This window comes from Protopterus annectens, chromosome 17.part0 (assembly GCF_019279795.1).
Source record: "Protopterus annectens isolate FY-2018-M chromosome 17.part0, PAN1.0, whole genome shotgun sequence".
Lineage (NCBI taxonomy): Eukaryota > Metazoa > Chordata > Ceratodontiformes > Protopteridae > Protopterus > Protopterus annectens.
The window spans coordinates 46,762,458-46,790,315 of NC_056751.1; the positions used below are offsets into that span (position 1 = coordinate 46,762,458).

Consider the following 27,858-nt stretch of genomic DNA (forward strand, 5'->3'; position numbering starts at 1 on the left):
CTTCTGGCCAAAGTGATGGCAATAAGAAAAGCCGTCTTCCAAGATAAGCATTTTAGATCCACCAAAGCTGCAGGCTCAAAGGGAGGAGCTGTCAGAGACTGGAGAACAAGAGTTAAATCCCAATGAGGAACTGTATCTTTAACAGGAGGCCGCAAGAGGAAAGTGCCTTTTAAGAAGGTCTTGCATAATTTGGAAGAGGCCAAGGGACCGAGATCACTTCCCACATGATAGTGGGAGATTGCGGCTAACTGGACTTTGACCGTAGAGGAGCTAGCACCCTGGTCGAATAAGATTGACAAAAATTCTAGCACTGCTGGTAACGGAGCTGTAAAGAGGTCTAAGTTTCTGTGCTCCGCCCAAATTGAAAAGCGTTTCCATTTGCTATTATAAACCTTTCTCGTAGAAGGCTTGTGAGTGGCTACTAGAATAGCCTTAACAGAGGACAAGATACCGGGAGTCCTAGCTATTACTGGAACTGGATCAACCAAGCTGTAAGCTTGAGGTTGTCCAGGTTCGGGGTTGTTAATCCTAGTGGGTGAGAAATCAGATCCGGAGTGGGATCTAGAATCCATGGGGGATTCACTAGATGAGACCATAGACATGGGAACCACGCTTGACGAGGCCAGAATGGGGCTATGAGGATCAGTCTGCTCCCCAACCGACGGGCTTTCTGCAAGAATTTTAGCATTAGGGGAAGAGGTGGATAAGCATAAAATAGACCGGATGGCCAAACATGCACAAGAGCGTCTCTGGGGGATTCCCCCAGTGGGGGAATTAGAGCGAAGTAGTCGCTGCATTTTGCGTTCGAAGGAGATGCGAAGAGATCGCAGCAAGGCTGACCCCACTTGAGGAAGATTTGCTTTGCTACTCTCGGATTCAGAGACCACTCGTACGGTGAGAGGATGGATCGACTCAGCCTGTCTGCCAAAATGTTCGACTGACCCAGAATGTGCGCTATGAGAAAGCGGTTGGTGGAGATCGCCCATTCCCAGACTCTCATGGCCTCTCGACAAAGTGGGTAGAATCTGGTTCCCCCTTGCTTGTTGATATACCAGATTACTGATATGTTGTCTGTCTGAATTGCAATTGTTCCCAAGGGAAGAAGGGCTTGGAGTGCTTGCAACGCCAAAAGCACTGCTCTCATCTCTAGGACATTGATATGCAACAAGGTCTCTGAATGGGTCCACATGCCTTGGAAGGTTCTGCCCATACAGTCCCCTCCCCACCATAGGAGAAAAGCATCCGTGGTCACCGTGGTTAGAGGAGGGGACATAGAGAAGGGGCGCCCTTTCTGGAAGTCCAGGGACTGGAGCCACCAGAATAGGGCTTTCCTGCAAACCCTACTGAAGGGGATGGGTGAACTCAGTGGATGTTGCAGGATGGACCATTGAACCTGCAAGGTCCATTGTAGTACCCTCATGTTCAAGCTCGCTAAGCGTAGCAGGTTGATTGTTGCTGCCATGGAACCAAGAGCCCTCAGGACCAATTTCGCTGGAGGAGCCGGGGAGTGTAGAAGGGCCAGCACGTGGACCTTTAGTGTTCGAAGCTGGTCTGGAGTTAAGAAGATTTGCAAAAGGCTTGTGTTCAATCTGGCCCCAATGAAGTCCAAAATCTGGGCTGGTTGAAGAAAATATTTTTTGATATTGATTGTGATTCCCAGTCGGGAGGCCAAGTGGAGGAAGTAATCTCTGGCTGAGCACAGTAGATGCCTGGTGGGGGCGGTCAGGAACCAGTCGTCCAGGTATGGAAAGACCTGTATTCCCTGGAGTCTCAGGTGGGCCGCTACAACTGCCAAGACTTTGGTGAACACCCTGGGGGCTGTGGTGAGACCAAAGGGAAGGACCCTGAACTGGTAATGGCTGGCCCCTAGCCAAAAGCGGAGAAACCTTCTGGATCGCATGTCCATCAAAATGTGGTAGTACACATCCTTGAGGTCTATAGAGCACATCCAGTCATTCTCCTGCAGGAGTGGGAGAATGGATTGAATGGTGACCATCTGGAACTTTTCTTTGGCCACTGACAGGTTTAGAAATGACAGGTCGAGGATTGGTCTTAAGTCCCCCGTCTTTTTTGGCACCAAGAAGAACCTGGAGTAAAAGCCTGATCCGGATTGGTCTGGGGGGATGTGCTGCATTGCTCTTTTTTCTAGCAGCTGGAGTATTTCTGCGGCTGCTGCCTCCCTTCGATTGGGTGGAACATCGGGGAGGCTCCAGGGTTTGGGAGGGAGATTGAGAAAGGGGATCTTGTAACCTCTGGATATGATTCGAAGCACCCAGCGATATGTTGTAATGGACTCTCAAACTGCTAGGTGCCTCGAGAAATGCCCCCCGACTGCCTCCAGAGTGGAACAGTCAGGTAACCCTTCAGGGTTGCTGTGCAGGCTGATCAGAAAAGGGTTCTCTCGACCTGAAATTCTTCAGTCCCCCTCTGCCTCTGGGCCGGCGTCCACCCTGTCCTCCTCTGCTTCTCAAGGACAAGGGGTCCAGAGCGAAACGGGACTGTTGAGACTTCTGGAACCAGATCTTCTTCTATCCCTTTTGGTTCCTAGAGAAGGACCTCTGGGGAGCAGAAAAGCAGACTCCGATGGCAGACAATGTCTTCCCGTCTTTCTCGCTCTGGACCAGCTTGTTGCGTACTGTCTTGCCAAATAGCGAAGAACCGTCAAACGGGGCATTAGCGAAAGATGCCTTGAAGGGTTCTGCAAAACTGCAATGGCGGAGCCAAACATGCCATCATAAGACAATGCCCACTCTGCTAGCTCTAGCGGCTCCTTCCATAGCATGGGAGAGGAGCCGCATAGAGGTGTTCGCAATGGATTTGAGAGTGGCCATTCAGGTTGAGAATACTTTCTTATCCTCGGCCGACATGGACTCTGGGGGCGACCTGGCGTATTCTTTGATGAGATCTCGCTGGAGTCATATCACGTGTGCCATATAATTTAGTGACCTTACAGAGAAGGTGGCTGAAGCGAACATCTGGTTCCCCAGGTGGTCCATCATCCGAGACTCCTTGTCTGGAGGATGGATCGAGGAACTTTCCTGGGCTAGTTCCTTTTTGGTGGCGGCTGCCACCAACATGGCATCTACAGGAGCACCCTCGCTCCAACACGTCCTATCAGAAGGGGGGCTTTGAATTTTATCTGGTTTCTTTGGAATCGGCTCCACAGTTTCCAACTCCTTCCATGCCCTGGTAGCAATCAAGTCTACCAGGGGATCAGCGGGAGGGGACACCCAAGAGGTAGATGGGCCTGCGTCAAATGCCTCCAGAAACACAGACTCATCAGAGGAAGGTTTTTGGGCTGACCACCCCCCTCTAATTCGAAGCATTTCCATGATGTCTCCGAAGGAGACGTCTTCTGGAGGTGACCTTGGGGAACCTTCCCCTTCCTCTAAGTCTGTGTCATCTGTCAAGGACTCAGGTGAGTCCAAGTGCCTCCTCTTGCACTTATGTTTGTGAGGTACTTCCTCAGGGGGGCTTTCTGAAGAGGCCTCACCAACCACATCCTGTTCCTCCAAGGGAACTATCTGGGACATAGGCGCAGGCTGTCCCTGGGGCCGGGTGATGGAAGGTAGGCCCATCTGAGAGGGAGTGCAGGGTGGAACCGTAGCAGGAGCCTGGGGCCTCGAATCCATTGACAATACCCTCTCCATGACATCGAACGCTGAAGGAAAACTGCTCTCTCTGGGATCTGAGAGCAGTCCCCTTGGATCTGATGTGTGGATCGGAGCCGGTGCCGAAGCAATTGGATCCGAAGGGCCAGTATGCTCCGACCGAGACGGAGCCAAAGACACACTGACACCTCCGGATCCAAAGCTCAGCTCTCAGCTCCGAGAGCTCAGACCTGAAAACGGACCCGACAAACTCAAGAGTGCCGTCGGCGCTGAAGTACGAGGTATTATCAGCGCCAACACTCCCCCGGCTCCCATGCTACCCAGCTCCGAAGGCTTCGAACCCCGGAAGTGGGTCGGAGAAGGAGCAATCAGGGCGAAAAAGGGGGTTGAGCAGGAGCACTCCCATCTGCAGCTGGGCCTGGAAGAACCTATGCATCATCCGGTCCATGTCTGCATCGGACAAGCTTCGGGTTGACCTAGAGGAGGCCACCGAGGTGGGCTGGGAGTGCCACCTCGATGACCTCAAAGGTGGCCGGGTCTCCTCCTCCTCCGGCTCCGGGGAAAAACGGGGGTGAATGGAGCCGGGAAGGAGAAGTCCCGGAGGCCCTGGGAGAAGCTGCTTGCTTGGCCAGCGGGGCTGAGAAGGAAGACTCGGCCCGCCGCTTGTGGTGCTTCTCTTTTTTCCTCTCCCTCCTAGCTTCCCTCTCCTCCTGGCCTGAGGTGGGAGGGTGAGTCCCGGCCAGGGGAGCAGGGATGGAAGGTGGCACTGCCGCGGCCATGGCAGGTGCCACGGAGGGAGAGGAGGATGAAGTCGAGTCTGGGGGCAACAGTCCCACCAGAATCAACTTCGACGTCCTGTCCCTCAAAGCCCTGGGGTTGAAAGCTGCATAAATGGTGCAGCCTGAGGAGAGGTGGTCAACCCCAAGGCAGATAACACACCAAGTGTGGCCATCCACTGGGGACAGCTTATGGCCACACTTGGTGCATTTAGAAAAGAAGGCCTTAGGGGCCTCAGGCATGACTAGACAAATTACACTAGGCCCAAAGACAGACACACCTTCACACACATGGGGGGGGGGGGTAATTTAACTAAAAATTAACTACAAAAACAGTTAACAACTGGAAACTACCTAAGGAGCAACACACACACAAATTTTACTGCTATAAAAGAAAAGAAAAGGATTTTTCTCACAAAGATGATATATTCCCATGCCTGGAACTCATTCAGAGCTGCTGACTGAACCGCGGCAAATGAGATCTGAGGTCAGAGAGGGATGGCAGGGGATTATGGGTAAGGGGAGGAGTTTGGAGCTCGGATCTTAGCTGCTTGAAACTGCAGGCTCGGATCCGATATGGATCCGATACCCACAGGTTGATGGACAAATGAAGTTAACTACTTCAGATGGAGGCATTACAGTGAATTATTCACTGACAGCATTTGTTTTTTCTATGCATAAGTAGTCATCACTAAATAATAATGTAAGCTATTGGCTGAGGATATAAATAGTGATAAACTGCAGGCAGCAACATGAGTACAGACGAAATAATACAGCAGAAGGTCTTAAAGTCCCTTTGTGCACAATGTCAGTATCCTAGCATGGCACTACTAATGTTGGAGATGATTTCAGATGTATAGAATAAAAATAAATAAATATCTGCTGGAGGTGATAATAAAGAAGTAGCAGATCATATAGAAAGGAGCAGGAAGGAACAACTCACAGTCAGGAATATATTTAAGACAGAAGTGGTAGTATAAAGGAAACGGCAGGGATTAATGACTGCAGTCATAGGTGCATATTAAACTAGTCTGGGGGAAGGAAGTACATAAAGGGGAAAAAGGAAGCCTCGAAATATGGAATAGAAAATCACAAACAATATACATGAAAAGCAAACCGAAAGGCACTTAGCAACTAGAAAGAGATTAGCTGCAGTTCAGCACTAAACACTACAAACAAGAAAGTCAGATAAGGTCAGCATAGGTAGCTGAAAGGAGAGAAAAGTAAAATGAACACAATATCACAGTAACAGCAGCAACAAACTACAGTTAAAGATCTTGTCTAATGGCACAAAATGAAATTTTCTTTTCACCCACACTTTTCTGTGTAAAGTACATTTTGCAGCCTTTAAAAAATTGCAACATTTTAAAGATATGTATTCATTGAACAGTTTGGCAATCACTGAACTAATGCAAAAAAAAAAAAAAAAAGAGTTTTTTTTTTTTTTTTACTAAACAGTTAATTTAACCATTTGGCAGTTACTTAACTAATACATTATTACTTACCTACTCTAATCCATCATAATTAGAGCTGGAACCCAGAGTGATATCAAAACCTCCCACCCTGACAATAAGATTTTGCCTAGTGTGTTTATTTAGTTAACAACTGAATACAATACAAAACAATAATAAAACATGAACTTCTTACCAAATGTGGGAAGCAACTGAGAAAAGAAAATGAATGCAAACAAGCAATAAAATGAAGCAGAAAGCAGAACAGGGAAAGATTAACATCAACAAATTTGATATGTCCTAAGGTTTTACTGAAGCCTACAAAATGAAGGTACATGGGGCAGAAAAATTTCTAGTAAAGAAATAGTTGGAGTCAGTTAAAGGAATATGGAAGAGCACAGTAACAATAGGTAAAGTGACACAAGAAAGAATGAGAAAGACGACATTGAAGTAAAATAAAAGCAGTTAAACTATGGATAAGAATTATCTGCATACTTTCTGATGTTAATTCTATTGCATGAAGACTAGACAGAGACAAAGATTCTCACAGTTCATCTACAAATCTGAGAAAGAGCTGAATTAGCAAAAGCATCATAATTAACTGGATGGAAGCACGTTTATCATTCAATCCCTTTGTTTCTCTTACTTACTCAGCTGATTCTAATGACAAGTGATCTTGATTTGGTGAAGAAAGCATACAAAGCATAATATCTAAGGGTGAAAACATTGTCCTAAAAAAGTTGGCATGGGACAGGAGGAAAACATTTCTACATCTCGTCTTTGAAAATTGCTCGACTCTTCTAATGGGTATGTCTGCAGGTGGATGACATGAAAATCTTAGAGTTCTAACAGCTCAGAGCCGAGACACCAAGGACCACAATGCTGATTGCTGTTTTCCACAGGAAATTACTGCTAGTACAATTTACAAGTGTGTTCCAACAGTGATTCCCTTGTTTCTAGAACTTTCTCACTTGTTTGTGTTTCTGCAACCATGGCTTTGGTATATAAAGTTGGAGGTGGGGACTTGTCCCCACATCTAGAGGTGCAGAAGGACTTGTCTCCATACAAATAAGCACTAACACTTTAATTTTTTGCCATTGCATGTGGCTTGGGCATTAGTTTCCAGAGTTTTGATTCCTCTGTGCCTTGACAGTCAAGGTTTCATAGTAGAACCCTTCTACTGACACAGAATATCTGTTACCTGTTTTACCTATCACAATACAAGAAGTCTCTATTAAAAGGTTCAAAAGAAAAAAAACGCAAATGCTCCAAATAAAAACAAAATGGCAAAACATAAAACTACGTTATTCAAAACAACAAAAACTTGGTGGTAAGCACTTTCATTCAACAATGAACTTCATCAGACCAAGCAATAAAATCAAACCATCCATTTATATCACCCCTCCCACATCACATGACTATTAATGCATTAACCCTTTCCTTTTTAAAAACACTTTAAAATTGTCTTGGTCATTAACATCTGGACTTGCACAGGCATTCAGCTTTTCTCTATAGCTCTAACCTGTTCATAAATTTCAAAATACAACTCTCTTGCAGTTCTCCCAACATAAAAGGCAGCACAGGACTGCCACAACCCAATATATACTTTAAACCTAGATTTACATTTATATTTGTAGTATAACCTCACTATATTGTTACCTTCTCACCCTCTAAAATATATTTACAATAATTACAACTGTTGCATTTAAACATGTCTCTTATTTTACTCTCCTCTCACACAACTATAAAAATGCTCCTTTAGGGTCTTACCCCTTTTGGAGACATAAAACAGACTGTCCCCTATCACTTACTGAGCAGGTGTTAGGAGTTAGTGGTTAAGATACAAAAAAATCCACCAAAAATGATGGTATCACTGCACACCTGACTCAAAACCCAGCAGGAAAGAATAAATCAAAGGGTCTTGCAAGGAGGAGAGCGCCTGAATTAATATGGTGTCCAGGAGGTGTCTTGATGGTCAGTGATGGATACAGCCCACTCCCCAAAACATTTTTTACTAAACATCACTGCCAGTGATATGTTTACTACTGCTACTTTATTTTTTTAGTTAGAACGGCTAAGGATGCTATGTCTGCAAGGAGAAAAAAGTAATACAATGCTCCACACTATAGTAAGCAGACTTAGACTTTGCAGGAATCATAGTTAAACAAAACAAAAATATATGAACATAAACTCTTTCTGAATGGAGACTACTTAAAACAGAAAAAGACTGTTCAAATACATTGCCAAAACACTGGTATTACTTCTATTAAACAAACTAAGAAAGTAAACAAACTTTAAAAAAAAAAACATGTTTTATAAAGGAAAGCAATACCCTCTGCGTCCTTATACCACAATTCTTAAATACTATCACTACAAGAGTGCTGTAACTTACAAAGGGCAAAACACACAAAAAAAAATGCACAAAAATGCATTGTGCACTTTTTATGAAAGAGCGCACTCGTAGAGCGACAATAAGTTTGTGAATGTATAGGGAAAACGTCTTACTAATGGAGTACAGAGGAGGCTTCCTCATTGCAAAAATCTACATGAATTTCAGTACTTTTGATTTCCGTATTGCATAATCAATGCTGTTTCTGCAACCTGCATGTATACACAAACTCAGAGCTTCACAGATAGATTTTTATGTCTCTAATCATCTAAGCAAATATGTTATCAAGTATATATTTTAAGTCATTCTAAGTCCTGTACATGATGTGTACACTGACATATTAAAATTGCACAACATGTTCCCAAAAATGTTAACTTAAATGACCTTCCAAATAAAATCAGTTGTGTAGTAATAAAAAATACACCAAGTCTGTTCTTTCCCTTTTAACTTTTAATGAGTACCATACTGGATCACAGTAGACGATAATGAAATAAAAAAAATCAACTTTGGAGGTGAAATCAGTATATACTGCTCACCTGTTTAAAACTGCTCTGTATGAATCAGCAGCACCAAAGATGACGGTTGTATGGAAGTGTATTTTGCCCCCTAGTGGTCAAAGTTTATTAAGGGTATTGTTACAGAACTACATTTCAAGAAGCTTTCACATACAATGACAAAGAAAAACAATTTTGAGTCAACTATGCATACATACACACACATGTATATATACAAATATTTATATATATTTATAAATATATATGTGTGTGTGCGCGCACGCACGCACTCGCATCTCTGTTTGTGTTTATGTGGAGGGGCAATACGGTGGTACAGCAAGCTCTGCCTCTTCCTCACCTCAGACATACAGGGCAGCCTTAGGTAAACTGGCACCCTAGGTGAAAAGGCTCCCATGGAGATGCCCGCTGTCCACCCTATCCTGGCTCACTCGCACTATCCAGATTATGTTTCTTCTTCCTTTTTTTCATACTTTGTCCTTCTCTGCATGCTTTTTTCTCTGCAGATAATCATTCATTCATGTTCTATCTAAGCAGGACTGCACTATGATGACTGTGGAGGAAACAACTGCACAAAGTTGGGGGGCTGTGGGCTGCTCTGAGCTGCATTTTACAGTTTTTTTTAACAACCACTTCATCCAATGATTGCCTGCACAAAAAAAAAAAAAAACAAAACTTGAAATTTAATGTTACTCTTCAGCTTCGTTTTTTTCTGCATACTTTCAGCACATACTAACTGACAAGACTACATTGTAATGCTTGCAGTGAAAATAACTGTTTTAAGCTGGGCTTATGTGGACTGTCCGGCCCACAAAAGCCTTGAGGTTTATAGATGCTTGGAGATGCATTTTAGAGTTTTTTTATACAACGTTTTCCATCAAAAGATTGTCTAAAGAAAAGCCATGATCAAAGAAAGAAACTTAGTAATTTTCTTTGCTTTTTCCTACATCCTTTCAGTACCTCCTACCAAGTCTAGACTGCAATGAAGTGCAGTGAAAATAGCTACATTAAACTGGGGGTCTGACGGTCACTAGGACCTCAAAAACCATTACATTTCTAGTTGCTCTGAGATTCAGCTCAGATTTTTTAAACAACTTTTTCATCCAATGATAGCTTGAATGAAAGCCATAATTAAGGAAATAAATTCAGTCTTACTCTTCAAATTTTCTCTTTCCTGTCTCCTTTCAACACAGCTTAACTGACCAAGACTACACTGTAATAACAAAATTAATCTGGGGATCTAGGAGCTGCTAGGCACCCAGAAGCAATGAGGTTATAAATGCTCTGAGGTGCATTTTAGAGCTATTTTCCCATATTTTGATCCACTGATGATGGCCTGTACAAAATCACGCATAAGGAAAAGAAATTCAGTTCTACTTTTTATTTCAAGTAAGAAATAAGTCATATTCAAGTTGTAATTCTCAAAGCAGAACAAACACCAGTTCACAATAAATTGGGAAGACAAATACTTGTAAGAATACATAAATCATATCTGAGAATAGCAACTGCCCCCTACCCCCCTCAAAATATGTAGTCACTTTCTGTGTATCCCCTCTGGTGTCAAACTGGGATGAAAATTGAGGCAAAAATGCCCACGGTCATATATTTCAAGCTGCTGCTGCTGTCATATGTGCATACAACATGCCTTCTCAGCCCCATCCCCCTAAAGACAGGCACCTTCTGAGTGCCATTCTGATGTCACATTGGGAGAAAATGTAAAACACAAATGCAATATAATATATATGCTGTCAGACATGTATAAACAGCATGCTTCTTTACTCTTTCTCAAAAGAAAGACACCTGTATATGCATTAGAAGTTTGATTGTGAAGAAAACAAAAAAAATAATGATTGCAATAATATTACAATAAAATATCCAATTTAATTGCTTCTAGATTGTACGGTGCAACTATACAAGCCATAGTAACCCTCTGCGCACCCCTATGAAACCTGAGGGGAAAGTTAAAGAAATAACGAGTACACTGTCTCCAGCCCAACACAAAATATAGTTATTTCTGAGGTGTAGGAGGAATGTTAAAAAAATAATTATATCCCCCAGCCCCCCCCCCCCCGCAAAAGTTACAGTGCACTTCTGTGTACACCTATGAGCTGGTCTGGTTTTAGACTAGGTGGGGGGTCAGGGCAGAGGTGACTACAAAGCCTTATATACCAGATCCAACCTTAGTACCTTGTTCTAAAACTCTCCCCTATCCATAATTCCTCCTCTCTACTAAGTTACCTCAGATTGAGTTTGAAGACCTAATCCTATATAATAATCTATAACAACTTTTTCATCCAATGATGGCTTGAATGAAAACCATGATTAAGGAAAGAAATTCGGTTTTCGTCTTCAAATTTTCTCTTTCCTGTCTCCTTTCAACACAGACTGAGTGATGACAACCTATCATTGTGGAAAAGCAAGTAAGGAGGTTTATGGGAAAGAGACTCTAATTCTGAGATCTGTCTGTCTGAAATGACTGGAACCAGAAAAATTGTCTTGTTCAAATCCACTGAAGGAATCTTTAGGTGTTCCAACTGATGAACACATTAACACCACAATAAGGAACAAAGAAAAAGGTTTTAACAGACATGGTCAAGGTGAGGGCTGTCCAGTCAGTGACAATACTGAAAGGGGAAAGGAGGGAGGGATGCTGAACTGGACAAAAACAGACAACAAGGATCTATTGTTATGGTAAGTACATAGCCTTACTATCCTATGTTGTCTGTTTCCATCTGATTTAACCTTTGGGACAGATGCCAAAGCTGCTAATTACCTGGGTGCTGTCAATGAAGGATGTTCCTAGGAATGGTGGAAACATTGAAGAACGTGATCTAGAGTGTACATCCAACTTGTAGTAAGACACAAAAGTTTGAACAGTTGACCAAGCTGCTGCACAAATGTCACCAATGGAGAGCCTATTCATAAAGTCGGTAGAGGTAGCTACTACTCTTGTGGAATGAGCTTTGGGTTTTACTTGTAAGGGTAACCCTCTTTTTGTATATGAGAATGATATACACTCTGTTAACCATTTCAAAAGAGTCACTTTCCAGATCCCTTTACCCAGCTTTGCTCTCAAAAAAGCCACAAATAGCTGTTCAGATTTCCTGAAGACTTTCGTTCAATGGAGATAGAATCTGAGTTGATGATTAATATCTAACATATGTAAAACATATTCTTCTTTATCTGAAAATTTGGGAAAAACACTGGAAGATCAAGAGACTGATTCAGATTTGCTTTAGGTGTCACCTTGAGAAGGAAAGATGAGTTAGGTCTACCAAGTTACCTCAGATCGAGTTTGAAGCCCCAATCCTATATAATTCTCTATAACAACTTTTTCATCCAATGATGGCTTGAATGAAAACCATGATTAAGGGAAGAAATTCAGTTTTCGTCATCAAATTTTCTCTTTCCTGTCTCCTTTCTACACAGACTGAGTGATGACAACCTATCATTGTAGAAAACCAAGTAAGGAGGTTTATGGGAAAGAGATTGTCATTCTGAAATCTGTCTGTCTGAAATGACTGCAACCAGAAATATTGTCTTGTTCAAATCCATTGAAGCTGCTGCTTCAAAGGTGGGGGAAGTCAAGGCTTGAAGTAAGGTAGTAATATCCCAAAGAAGCATTGGGTCTCTAATTGGTGGCCTTAGAAGAAATGTTCCCTTAAGGAATGCCTTCAAAATTTTTAAAGACTCTATAGCATTATCATTTTGTACAATGTGAAAATTACAGATAGCAGCCATTTACACTTTGAACGCTGAAAAACTAGAACCACTGCAGAAGAGGTTTGACAAAAATTCCGAAATAAAGGGAATAGGTGCTGGGAAGGGATCCAAGGCAAATGGAGAACCTTTTCCATTTATGATGGCAGATCTTCTTGGTGGATTATTTCTAAGAGGCTGAAATGATATGAATGACCGATGTAGGTAGCCTGGCATCTCTGGCTCTGGTCAAAGTTGGAGAAAACAAGCAGTCAATTTCATGGACTTCTGGTTCGGAGGAGGCAGTCTGAATGGGTGACTCAAAAGATCTGGATACTGATCCAACATCCATGGAGGATGTAATTAGACGAGGCCACAGGAATGGGAACCAAATTTACCAGGGCCAAAAGGCAGCAATGAGGACCACTTTGGGTCTTGCATATTCTCACTTTCTGAACAAGCTTGGCTATTAAGGGAATGAGAGAGAAGGCATATAGGAGGCCTGGGGCCCAACTGTAGACTACAGCATCCTTCAGTGACTATCCATGTGGAGGAATAAGGGTAAAGTAACTGCTGAATTTGTTATTTAGGTACAAAATGAAGAAAGTGCAGCAAGGTTGGCCCCACAGCTGAGCATTTGTGGTGTCACTGACTGGTTAACGGACCAGTCATGAGGCATCAGAATTGTTCTGTTCAGCTTGTCTGCTAATACATTTGATGTCCTCAGGATATGCATTGCTGTCAGAAATCAGTGCAAAGACATCTCGCTGCTACACTCCTATGGTTTCCTTACAAGGAGAACAAGACTGGGTGTCCCCTTGTTTGTTGATGTACCAGACCACCACTATGTTGTTTGTCTATACAGAAATCACACCCTTGGGGAGGTTCTGAAAAGCATGAAACACTAGAACTGCTCTCATTTCCAAGACATTAACGTGAAGATTGGCCTCTAGATGTGACCACGAACCTTGCACTGTCTTCCCTCATAATGTTACACACTCCCACCACAGAAGGAAGGCATCTGTGGTTATTGTCACTAGTAGCTGTGTTGGGCAAAAGGGATGACTGTCCATAAATGATGGGGATATTAGGTACCTCCTGATGTGATTCTTGTAAATCTGGGTGACATAAATCTTGGGGTGGAGGGGATTAATGTTTTGGGTCCATTGTACAGATAGAGTCCAATGAAGTACCCTCATGTGGTATTTGGCTAGAGGGACTAGCTTAATGGTCGAAACCATTAAACCTAGTAGTTGGTGAATTAGTCTTGCTTTCAGGAAGGAATGTTGTATTACTAGAGTAGCAATTAGTTGTTTGGAAAGCACCCTGGAGATTGGTAACGTGGCTATTTGTAATGAGGTGTCTAGGTGACGTCCTATAAATTCGATCTGTTATGTTGGAAGGAGCTGACTCTTGAATTGACTGACCATAATTCCCGTTTCAGCATTAAATGGAGCAGAAATCACTGGCTGCAGCAGTGAGGAACCAGTCATCATGATACAGAATACAGCAGGTAGAGGTATGCTGTCACTACTGCCATACCTTTGCTAAACACCCTGGGGGCTGTAGTGAGACTGAAGGTCAGTGCTCTGAACTGATACAGGTTGTCTCCCAGCCAGAAAAAGAGCAATTTTCTGGATTGTGGCTCTATCTTTATGGGATAATAGGCATCCTGGAGATCCACAGACCACATCCAAACATCCTTCCTCAAAAGAGGTAGTATGGACTGTAACATGACAATCCAGAATTTTGTCTGTTTCACAAATTGATTGAGATGACTCAAGTCCAAAATTGGTCTAAAGGCCCCTATTTTCTTAGGTACTAAAAAGAACATGGAGTAGACTCCAGACTCTGTTTTTTTGGAGACCTGCTGGATGACTCTTTTTTTCTAGCAACTTGGAGACTTCTGCTGCTGCTGATTCCCACTGACTGACTGAGACATCAGGAACCTTTCTATTTTATTTGTTGGTAGATAAGAAAAGGGAATTGAATAGCATATGCTTATTAAACTCAGCACCTATGAATCTGTTGTGACGTTCTGCTGAGCTTGTGGGTTCAGGGATAAGCATTTCCAACTGCTTCCAGAGAATGACAGTTGGGCAAACGTTCAGGAACACTGTGTGGGTTTCTTTGGTAAAGGGAGCGCAAAAACTCTGATTGTGGAGTCCACCTCTGCCTCTGGGGTGATATCCATTTGAGTTAACTCCTCATCTACCATGAGGAGATCTATCAGCAGGAGGCGTGTGGCAATAACCTTATGATTTTCTGAACTAAATTTTCTTGCCACCCTGCTGATTCCTGGAAAAGGTCCTTTTTGGAGTAGAAAAATGTATTCCCATTGCAGAGTGGATTTTACCATCCTGATGACTCCTGGTCAGTATATCTTTCACTTTTGGTACAAAGAGTGTGGAACCATGAAAGGGAGCATTGACAAAGGATGTGTTGAAGCCTTCTGCAAAATATCAAAGACGCACCCAGAAAAGCTGGAGCATCGTGATGCAAGTGCCTGCTGTACCATCAGCTGCACTGGACAGCAGACGCATGGAGACATTAGAAGTAGACTGAAAATAGCTGGGAGCCCACAGTCTTTTGAACATCCGCAGGTAGGTTACTCGAGAGTGACTTGATGAGCTCTTTAGTCAGGTCCCCTGGAAATATGTAACATTGGTTAAATAGATCAGCTGAATCATATGTCCATTTCCCAAACCTGTCCAACTCCCTAGATTCAGACAGTCCCTTCTTTGTGGCCGCCACTACAACCATAGCATCTACTGGTGGACCCTTGCTCCAGTGTTTCCTGTCCTTTGGGGCTACCACTATCCTATCAGGTTTCTTCAGGATAGGTTCCACCATATCAGGGTCCTTCCACACCTGTTGGGATACTAGGACTATCAAGGGGTCTATCGGCAATACTACCCAGGATGCAGATGAGCCAATACCAAAGGCTTTGAGGAATACAGGTTCATCTGATGATGGGTCATTGGTAGATCAGCTCCCTCACTGCTTCATCAATTCAAGGATCTCACCAAAGGTGACATCTTCTAAGGGGGTCTAGGGGAGCCCTCACCCTCCTACACATCTTATCTTCAGTGACTGACTCCATAGAGGAGTCCAAGTGCTTCTTTTTGCTTGTTTGTGTTCTGTGACCATTTGTTGGGGGTTGATCAGAAGTATACAAATCAGATGTTGACCTTACATAGTAAGCGACCTCTGAAGCCATTGGTACTGACTGTCCCTGTTGACAAGAATGAGTGATAAGAGAAGCAGTACCCACCTGAAGTTGCATTTGAGCTGAGCTCTTGAGGACAGCATCTTTTCTTTTGGTCCAGCCAAAACCCTTTCAAAGGCCTTGATGGCCAAAACCACAATCGGTGCTGAGGGAAGCCTCCCATCATCCAACAATGAAGAAGCAAACTTCTTGGCTTCGATGGGCCTCAACTCCAAAGCCAACCTCAGACCTGAGCTGTTGGGAGCTGAGACTCCAAGAGAAGCAACAGGTCTGAGAGCTTAGTAGTCAAACCTTGTCCCTGAGTTCCAGTGTTGATGCTTCAGCTCTGAGGCTCTACTTTATCTGAGATCCTTGAGTGGCGAGAGTTAAGGATGTACCCAGAGTTAAAGTCACTTGGGTTGGATCCATGTAAAATGGTCCTGAAGAGCAGGCCAGTACTGGAGATAACATGAGAGGGGGTTGTTGAACCCATACCCGGTGTGTTCAAAGTGGACAGCAACAAGAGAACCCAAAGCTGAATGTGATCTCAGAAACATCCACATCACATCATTCTGTCAACTTTGAACTCTGTAAGGCTTTTGGATAACTGAGCTGACCTTTAGAAAGATGCTCCAGAAAGTTGTCGAGAGAAATCCTTCTCTTGTAATATAGGTGAATGTAATCCAGGGCTTACCAGTTCCAGTGAGAAATGGAGCCCAGGTGAGGATGATCTGACATCCGAGGTGTCTTTGGATCTTGACCCAAAGGAACTACTGGTTCCAGGAACCATTTTAATGGTTTGTCTAATCTCTAATCCTCTGCTTTTTCTTTAGACTTGTTTCATTCTTTCACCTTTGGCTTCGACTTGCCCGTTTTCCTTGCTGGAGACTCAGAGGTTGAGGGGAGAGAAAAGGCTGTTGGGGGGTGGGGGAAGAAGACCTTTTAAAATACATTTTTCTTTCCTAGATTGGATGACTCTAGAACCAAAAGAAACACAGGCTTCACAATCTACTTCCAAGTGGGCAGTGCCCAAGCAGTATACACACAAAAAGTGTGAGCCCTGCTGCTGGATCTAATGCCCACAGGCCATATACTTTTTAAATCCTTGTAGTTTATCTGACATACTAAGAGCAGGACTGCTAGTAGAGATCCTGCTATAAGCACTAAAGAACTAATAATAACAGTAACAATGCACTAAAAGTAGTAACACTAGCAATTATGACCTAAAACTACTACCCTAAACTAGCGAAAGACACGTACACACGCACACACACTATAAACTCTACAAACACTGCAAAAATCAATATACTGAAAACTAATTCTGTAAAAGGGACATGTTAAGACAGGAACTATCAATATATACAAGAAACTAGCAAACTAATAATAATAATAATAATACTAATAGTCTGAATAATGATGAAAAGCTTATCATGAGAAGATGCACCCTTGGATACTAAACTGAGTACCTCAGAAGGCAAATGAGATCTGAGGTAACTTAGTGGAGAGGAGGGAATTATGGTAGGGAAGACATTAGTGTCTTGGATCCACAGCTTTACAACAAAGCACCAAGGTTGAATCTGATTAGATCTGTCAACCCAAAGGTTGAATCAGATGAAAACAGACAACTTCTGATGCTCTGTTCACACCTGTCGGTGTACAGACTATTTTCTTCTTTACTTCTACAATGATTACAGATATTTGGATTTAATTTAACTTCACATTTTATACCACAAACAAACAATACAGTCTCACAACAGAAACAGACTTGGTGTGAGCAATGGTAAACTTCTCTATCATTGAAACTCACATTCATTGAAACTGCACTGAAATATATTCATACAAAATGCATCTTGCCAGTGGCTGATTAAATGTACTGTTGAGCTGTTTTCAAACCACAGGCCCCCTACACACAATTTTAGGGCCACGCAGAAATGCAAGTGTTCTTTGATTCACTTTCCTGACTGTATTACTATATTATTTGTTTAATACAGTAATTTTGTATAGTTGCATTATTTGTTTAATACAGCACCACTTGTTAGAGTGTATTTTAAATTTGCAGTTTTTAACATTTTTCTAGTAAGCAGTGAAACAGTAATGACAAAGCTACCCAATTCAGAACATTTCAGCTGTAGTTATTACAATACACCAATAACAGTCAATATGCACAATTTCTGCAAAAGTGTAAGTTATCTTGTACTAATTCCACATTAAAGAGATGTGCAACTAATGAAAATGTTGCTGTGGGCAAACAGCTTTACATTTCAGTACTTCATCTACAAATTTAGTGTATGCTTCTCTTGAAAAATAAAGTTCTTAACGTTACATAAAATAATAATAATGATGATAATAATAATAATAATAATAATAATAATAATAATAATAATAATAATAATAATAATAATTGGTGTGCGATAAAGTGCTAATTCCCTATTTTGCTACCACTGCTTACCCTCTGACTGGCCTAAACAGAAGTAAGGCTACACTGAAGGATGGAGAGTTGAAGTAGAACAAGTCAATAGTCAACTAAAAGAATTACTGAGTTCAGAAACGATACCACTCACTCCCTACTTTCCCAGGCAGATTTACTGCATGAATACAGTCTCATCTCAAACTATAGATGGGAAAGGGCATCTCATCCATCATAAAAACAGAAAAATCAGTAATGTTGGGAGACATTATTCAGCTAGACAGAGACAGAGTGCGTATCTTGCTATTAAACAGGCAACCAGCACCCTAAAGTACTACCTACTGGGCATGGAATTGCCACTGACTATTCTCATCTACGATGGCTATAGTATCAGAAAGTTTGTTATCAAATATTATCTAACTAGGCCTTGACTTCCAGCCTTACAGTTTAAAAATACAGCATTGACCATACTGCAGCCATGAATGTGGAACGGCCTTCTCTGGCTTACACCATAGTGTAAGAAAGACTCCTACACTAGGATGATGTCACAAAGCATACCACATTGCTTATTGTAGTGTTTGCATGATAGTTTGCTAACCAACTCTAGGAAAACAGAAGCCACACTGACATGAAGTGTGGAAAGAATTTATGTACACTAGGGTAAACAGACAGGATTTTGTGAATCTGCATTTCTTGAAAAAGAATAACAGCGCCTTAGACACCAGATTTGTTTTGTGAGTCCCCATATATATCAATCTTTGTCAATAATCTTTAACTGAAAACCAAAAATCTGGTTCCAGGGAGTTTTATTTATTGCACGAACAGGAAATTGCTCTAGTAACTCTAGCCAATAATGCTGAAAGGGTGGCTATTATAGGGAAATAAAGTGTTAAAAGTGTCATTGGCATCTACATCTCCGGATGGTCAATTATTTACTAATAATACCCATTCTGGAGGGTATTTCATTTAGAAAATGGCATTTAAGCTTATTTTTAATTATTTTATAGTATTCTTATTTTAAAGACTGTTTTTGCTTGTTTCTCATTGCTTTTTTAAAATATATTCTACGTCCTTGTATATTTATATTAGAATATGTCACCAAAAATACCTTTATACATGGTGTGTGTGTGTGTGTGTGTGTGTGTGTGTGTGTATTTATGTGTGTCTGTGTTTATTTAAGCTAATCCCAGAGAGCAGCATTTTGCACTTTTGTATTTCTGTGGAGCTGTGACAATTTGTGTTGTCCTTTGTAGTAACAAAGCAGTAAGATACACGTATACATAAGCAGACACATAGACACAGATAGACTCACACACACACACGCACACACATACCAGAAAGGGTAGGTTTTATTGTGTTGCTTGGCAATGCTGAAACTGCCAGCTGATTTTATTTTTAGGTTTAATAACCACAGATTGAGGCTATTGTTTGTATGATATCTGACAAGGTAACACTGCATGAGAACTGACTACCGGTGTAGATAACCTGTTCTCACTGTAAAATCCCTCATCTAATTCATCACCAGTTGCTTTCCACAGTGTTGGCATTTAGATTGACTGTTGTATCTGCCAACTGTGCTGGGACATGAGACAGCCTATTTGGTGTCATGCACACACTGCCTTTGCTATGCACATGCTAATGAGGCCCACTTTGCGTGTTCTCTTCCCAATGTGCACCATCAGTACTGGAAGATGCATTCAGTTGCTCAGTAGGTGTTACCTCAGCAGATTCACTGTAATCATTGTCAGCAAATCTCTCTTCAAGTTCACTGGTGGCAATCAGTTTTTTTTTTCTTAGACGTGTAGTTTTAGGAATTAACAAACTTCAGACAACGAGATATGGTGCAACCTCCCCCCAGTACTCATAATTCAGAATATTCCTTCCTTCCTAAAACTGGCAATGAGACCTCCGGAAGGGCAGGGTGGCTATTTTAACAGTACTACAGGACCATATCAGTGTTATCAGCGAGTGTAGCGAACAGCCCCCTCGACTTCTATTGCCTGTGTGACTCTGAGCAAGTCACTTAAGCAGACACCGCTAACGAGCTGAGTCTGAAATAGGTCCATGTAGATCACTGCTCTGTCCTGGAAAACAAATACATAATTGTAAGCTGTGGTTGGTTAATTCCTTCACAGATGTCATGAAACTTACAAAATATTTGCTTTTTGTTTTAAAAGTCATTTGCATCTATTTTAAAACACGAAACATGCAAAAACAGTTAACTTGGAACATGTGATCATAGTCTTTCCCCCAGTGACACACCAGCACTCAGAATAAAGGAGGTTAAAGAAGCATCTAATTATTTCAGGCACACTGTCGTACATTTTATACCTCAATAATCTAATCCACTGAGAATCCATGCTGCATTCTATAGCCTTCAAATAAAGCCTTGGAAAGAATCTGAAAATGCACGATTCCTTACCACAAAAATCTTAGGGATAGAAAACTTTATTCATAAAGGTTTCAGGATATGTCATTATAGTCTGTTTCCTGCAGGTTACTCAGCAAAGATTTCTGCCTGAGGTATGAAGCAATATTTGATCCAGTTCTACTTGAAAGTGTATAACTGAAATGCATTCTAAGGGGAGCCGACATGAGGTGAGTAAACCTAGTTCTAAAAATAGGTATTCGTAACAGAGAAACATATAGATTCATTACAAAATGGCTTCCAAAATTAGGGAATAAATTCCCTTACAATCAGAACAAGCCATTTGTTAACTTCCTTCAAAAATATTATTCGTATCTTTATTCATTTGCTTTAAATAATCAGGGTAAAGCACATATAGGGAGTTGAAGATATCTGTGTGGGGGTTATGGCAACCAAGATTCTTGAAGGCCTGCAAATCATAAGCTTAGAAAACAAAGCTAAGAAATCATTTAGGTGCAGCAAATAAGTTACAGTGCCCTGTGCTATTAGTAAACATAAAGTCCTCAAGAAAAAACATGATCCAAAAAAAATGTCAGGTCCTTACGGGTATATTCACTAAAAAGTGCTTTTCTGAGATGTATGTACTGTTCAACAGCCACAGTCTGACTCATATTTTCTGCAAATTATCTGATGAGACAACACCTCGTATGAACTGAGGATTAATCCAAAGACAGCCATACTGTGGACCAAGCAAGACAACTGATGACTGCTTTTCAGTGCAGTTGTATGGCTATTTTATGCAACCCACAACCAAGGTGAAAGAGCCACAGCATAATACCTGATGTAGTGCAGGTACATGCCCCTCCCACCCAACAATATAACACACATACGCAGCTACACAAGAGGGCCAGATATGTACCATGAGACTGAAGCACAGCAGAAACTAATATATGCCCTCCTTTCCAAGTAGTCTTGCACAAGTACTCCTAATGTGCCTTGACAGTGAAGCCATTCACAAAGAGTAACGGTATACATCAGTCCTGTGACTGACAAGTTCTGTGCTGTGCCTCTGAAGTGCAATAACAAAGGTATTCATGAATCCAAATGCCTGTGTCTAGCATGAAACTTGAATATTAATGTTTGTGTCTGATGTCACTCAAATGTTTATATCAGGTAGAAGTATTATATGTGTTATGCCTCTTTAAGTGTATAGTATATACACTTCCATATTTTCTTTCATTTACTCATAAATAAACCACAACATTAATATGACATTCAGATGCATAAAAATATAAAATAAGTAATTTTTATGATAATGCCACATCTTTCCTATATTTGATTTATATAGTTCACAATTTTTTCTAATGTAGTTAGTATTTTAGTAAATGCATGCATTATTTGATACACTACACCAAGGCTTTAAATTAATAAGACTTGTTTAAAAAAATAATTATGACTGGCTAACAGCTATAAATCACTTCTTGTAGGTTCACAGGTTCATCGGTAAGTACTATGCTAGTTGCCCTTGTGGGCCATTGTAAGCCTTGACAATTTCCCCTTTTTGTGCTCGAAATAACCTGCCCCATTTGTTTACAGACTGGCCTTACCCCTCCCATGATCAATAATTATATATTACCCCTAATGTGAATAACAGGGATCATACCATACCATAGATAATTTGAGGGGACCCATGTAAGGAACTAAGCATTTAGCAGCTGCATCTGTCCATTAGTAGTACAGGGGCAGTCCTGGGGTAGATTTTCTGTTTCCCATACATAGATCTAAGTTGCAGTTGATGTAAGGGATGAACTTTGTTTTATGTGGATGGGGAGTCTGTTCCACAGCAGTGGTATCCTCTGCAAAATACAGCTGTACCTCCAAACCATTCTGATGAGTTTCATAACAGACCAGTTAACACAGCTGGAAGACTCAAAGCAGTAAAATAGTAAACTTTTATTAGAAATAGGTAAGCACTTTCATGCCTGTTCGGCACTTCATTAGACCATACTCAAACAACAAATGAAAACATTTAGTCAATCAATAGACCAATGCACATGATTTCAATATACGTTTTAAAGGAACAACTTCATATAAACCCATCCCTTATCAGCTTGCAATTCTAAAATCCACTTAATCTCTAAACATTTAGTATAATTAAATACATCTCCACCCCTCAAACTGACATGAAATAATTGTAGCCCCCAAAAAATAAATGAGTGATCTTTACCCACTGTAAGAACATGCTTCGCTAAGGCATTAGAAGTCTTCTCTCTTCTAATATCATATACATGTTCTAAAATCCTTTCACTCAAAGTACAATTAGTTTTACCTATGTAAAAATGTTTACAAGATCCCTTTTTTTACAACTGACATATACTTAAAGCTATATACACGTACACTAACAGGATGGCTGAAGCTAGCTGTAGTAAATATATGTAGACATGCACTACAAGATCTGTATGTGAATGTGCCCAATCTATCGCATACAGAATGAAGTTTGGATTTGTCAGAATTATAACAGAGCCTCCATTTAAGAGATAGATTATTCTTAAAACAAAATCTAGGTTGTTCATCTAGTAATTCTTTAAACTTTTCATCGACCATTAATATTGACCAATTTTTTCCAATGACATTGCAGACAAGGCCTATATCATTAGCGTATGGTAAACGCATCCTAAGATTCTTATTACTTACTAACGTCCTATCTGTACGTCTTCCATGTCTCAAAGATTCTGAAAAAAAAATGGTTTATATGAATAATTCCTACATTCTAGAATACCCCCTCAATCGCTTTATCAGCTTCCATCTTAGTATACCTCTATCCAAACAATCATTGCGCATATTACAAAAGAGCTTAGTTATGTTAGTATCCTTGCCATTACGTCTAGCAGCTCTAAGGAATTGCCCCTTTAAGCCACTCCCATGTATGTGGCAGGGATACATACTTGTACAATGTAAAATATTATTTTTCTTACAGGTTTTCTTAAATAATGTAGCAGTAAGTGACCTATCATAATTCTTACTAACTGAAACACCTAAAAACTCAATAGAAGTATCAGAGTAATTAACACTAAACTTTAAAAAAGATGTAGTACTATGTAAATATGTAACAAAATCTTGTAACATTATATATCCGATAAAATTCAAAAAACACACACCATGGAGCTAAGCTGTTTACTCTGCTATAAAATATTTAATAGCTGGTGCTTCTGGTACCTCGGCTTTTCGCCTTTATGGACAGCCATATTGAAATTATATGCATTGATTTACTGAATGACTACTTAATGTTTTCATTTGTTGTTTGAATATGGTCTGATGAAGCACCAAATGGGCATGAAAGCGCTTAACTATTTCTAATAAAATTGTACTATTTTACTGTTTTGAGCCTTCCAGCTGTGTTAAATGGTCTATTTATTATGATTTTTTTGCTTAGGCTGTTTTGAAACAGTTTTTATTTGTTAAGGTTATTTCCCTCTTTTTTTTATTCTGTTGATGTTGCAGAAGAGCTTTATATCCCTAGGCAGAGTATTTCTGATGTCATATGACTTGCAGACGTGCAGTAAATCCATCAGTAATGGGTCAGAAGATGCCTTGTATGTCAGACACAGGTCACCTCTTACCAGTCTGTAGGATGCTGAGTATAGTGACAGGGCTTTGAGTCAATCCATGTTGGACATATTGTTTAAGCCTAGTATCCTTTTAGTAAGATATCTCTGTACGCATTCTAGTTGTTGCATGTATCTGGACAGATACATACCAAAGGAGGCATTATATTCAGTGACTGGCCTAATGGCTGAGTCAACGGGGACAAAGACATCCCCAGATCTAAACATAATCCCTTTGTTTATAAGCTGTGCAATACAGAAGAACTTTCCTGCAACAATAGACACATATTGGTCAAAAGTTAGGTCATTATCCACAAAAGTTCCCAAATCCCAAACAACTGGGTCAGCTCTTAGCAGCATATTGTCAGTGTTGCAGTTCCCTGGATTAGATGATTTTCCAAAAGATAAAATAATGCATTCTTTGGCATTTAGTTTTAGTCCATGGCTTTGACACTAGTTATTTATTTGAGACAAACCTTCCTGAAAGATGGCTAAGTCATGTGGGGATTCGGTGACTGCTATTAGTATGCAGTCATTTGCAAACTTAGCTATAGAACACTTTGGTATTGGCTTTCACTTCAGAAAAGCAGATACCAAACAGGAGAGGACCCAGAAGAGATCTCTGGGGGGACTCCACTGGTGATTGGCCTCTTTGTAGAGGTAAGTCTCCTTGTTTTGATTACCTGCATCCTATCTGTGAGCCAGCTTGCAATCCAGTGGGTGACATAAGGGTTTATTCCCAGTTTACTTAGCTTTACTATTATGTCTGAGTTGGGAATTGTGTCAAAAGCTTTGGCCAGGTTGAGGTATGTGGTGTGTACCATTTTGCTTTCATCCATTGTTTTGGTGATTTTTTCAAAAATATTCATCAGTTTGAGTAAGCATGACCTGTCCTTGACAAATCCAAACTGAGACGGGTCCAGTATTTGGAGGTTCCTTATATCCTAATATTTTTGTCTTAATACAAAAATGAAGTTTAAAAACATTTCTATATTTTAAGAACAAAATGTCAATGGATATACAATATATTCTTTACCTAAACCTTACATCTAAAGCAAAACTTCCACAGGATACTTGTAATTTTTGGGAAGTGTTTGCCACATTCCTTCTCCCTGTGAAATGCAGAAAATGAAATCACTTGTGCGCAGTACAACCTAGAAGTGGATATTGGTCAATACATGATGTGATGTGAAGTATATATATATATATATATATATATATATATATATATATATATATATATATATATATATATATATCACATTTGCAGCATAAACTTATCATAACACAGATCAAGAATAATGTTGTCAATAACTCAAGCATGAACAGCTGATATTCAGCTTTCCTTTCCTTTCTTCTTCTTCTTCGTATTGCTACTTGTTTTTCTCAGATATTGAACAAGCATGTAAATCTGTAGATTATGTACTGAAAGTACCTGAAGGGGAAGGTTGGCCCTTTACCACACCATTTTTCGTCTTTTCTTCAAAGTTCATAACTTCTTTGTAGATCAATTCTGCAAAACAAGGAAGCCAATAGAAAGCATACATTACTATAATAAAAATATGAATAATATCAGGTTAATAATGAATATTTCTGTTAACCTTTTAGTTGACTACTATAACCCACATCAGAATACATTTTCTAAAGTGCTCTTATGTCTAACATATGATCATAGTAATGTGATAATTACATGTAAGCTGTTGTATGTCAAGTCCTAGAATCATAGGTAACATTCAGTCCATGCTGAGACCACCAGTCTTTATGAACTCAACTCCAGTTAAGGATATTTTAATTCAGCTTGTTTCCTTAGGATACTGTGATGTCCCTCTTCTGGGCCAGTGATCAAAGAGCCTCAATCATCAACACAGGTGGGGAACATTCGCTGTGAGAAAAATAGACACACACAGATGCAGTCCTCTGCAACAAGTACAATTTCCCTTAACAGCATACAGGGAATGCACAGTCCAGTCCTGAGGATGGTTTTCCACTCCATTCCCCAAATAAGACTCTCCACTGAGCACTATAGAGCTGAGTCCTTAGCCACGTGTTCCAAGCTAAGTCCTCCACCACCCCCTCTGTGAAATCAGTGCTCTCAGTGTCCCTGTTCAAAGTAGTTGTCACACACACACACACACACACACACACACACACACACACACACACACACACACACACACACACTTTTGAGATCTGGATTTACACGTACACACAGACACACACACACACACACACACACACACACACACACACACACACACACACACACACACACACTTGGGAAAGGCTGGCAAAGTTTACCCACCCTGACACCTCCACCCAGACTATAAGGTAGATTTCCTACCACCAGAATACCTCAAGCCAGTTACTTTAAGGCTCTTACAAGGGTACCCAATTACACTTATTAAAATTAATACTTATACAAATGGCAGTGTTTTTCCAAGCAGCAAGAATTTCGGGAACATGGAGCTTCAGTGCTACTAAATAAATGCAAGTACTCTCAAAGGTTAAATATTTTTAAAAGACCAGCCACAATGAAGGATTTAGATATATTTAATAATAAATAAAGAAAAGCATGAAAATACTGAATATCTATTTACAATAAATGCCAGAGTTTCAGATACAGGAAATATAAAAAATAACACTAATGGAAAGACTAAGACAAATACAGAAAAAATACATTTAGTTAATCTCACTATATTTGTTCTAACTGATTGAAGAATTACTGTTCCCTAGTTACTTACTAAAGCAAGGCAAGTTGAAAATAGATGCATCTTGTCAGATTCCAAAACACAGTGCACACCTTACATCTCTCTCTAGTATATAAATACAATTTCAGTGCTGGCTACAGAAGGGCATTACATCTGGTCACCTGACTCTGTGGTTCCTACACTACCCTCTCACTAGAAACTGACCCAGGATCTGGCACTGATGTGTTACAATACACACACAGAACTGCACCTAAGGTTTATTACAGCATCTGGAAACTGTAAAACAATTCCAACACTTCCACTCTTTCTGCAGAAACTAACAAGCTTTTCTCTGGCTGCATTCAGACTTGTGAGATAAAATCTTTAAGGCCTAAACCAAGTCATTTATTTTCAGGCTATTTTTCTTAATGTTAGCTAGGCTGAGCTTAACCCCTTCCCTTCCAGTATCCTCTGTTAAAATATATAAATTTCATCAGCTACAAAAATACAGTCTGACATACATGTATGTTTCTTTTCAGTCTAGCAGGACCCATTGTTGATTCATTTTTAACACAAGTACCTTTACAAATACATTTTTAACACAAGCATCTGTAAAAATCAGTTGAATATTCAAATGACAGATAATTCCTTGCAAATCTCCAGGTAGGCTACATTGGTAAATGTTACACATGCACTGCCCTAATGCCTCTGGCACAGCTACTACTACCTTACATCATCACAGATACATTCACTATTTCATCAGTTTTGGATTCTGATGAAAATATAACCGCAAAGTCACAAAATAACTATTTGGCAAATGCCCTCTTTTCAACTTCTGCAGATATCCAAAATAAAATTAATCTGTTCATAATAGTACTCCGAGTCCTTGTAAAACTAACAGAGAGACTCTCATTTTAGATATAAACCATTATAACTTTTAGCTGCATTGTATTTATCCATTTCAGTGGTGAGACTAACAAGCAGCAGTGAGATGACAAAAGTCTAGGTTCATAAATGTCTTTTCCCCTAACAGTACTGTACAGCTGTATTAGGGTCTCATCATGAGTAAATTGCTGACTTCATTTCCTACATCTGGGTGATGGACCAGACAAAGAGGAACAGTGTGACTCAGAACTTCTCTAGGA

General features: G+C 40.5%; 1 protein-coding gene across 6 annotated transcripts in view; it reads right to left on the reverse strand.

Moving 5' to 3' along the window:
- The window catches only part of MAPK10 (mitogen-activated protein kinase 10), a 2,349,270-nt gene that overhangs the window by 119,457 nt on the left and 2,201,955 nt on the right, over positions 1 to 27,858 (reverse strand). For all 6 annotated transcript variants that reach the window (XM_044059145.1, XM_044059143.1, XM_044059144.1 and 3 more), the window contains one exon: positions 25,462 to 25,539. In XM_044059145.1, coding sequence (XP_043915080.1) covers positions 25,462 to 25,539 — 78 coding nt within the window. The remainder of the gene's footprint in view (positions 1 to 25,461; positions 25,540 to 27,858) is intronic.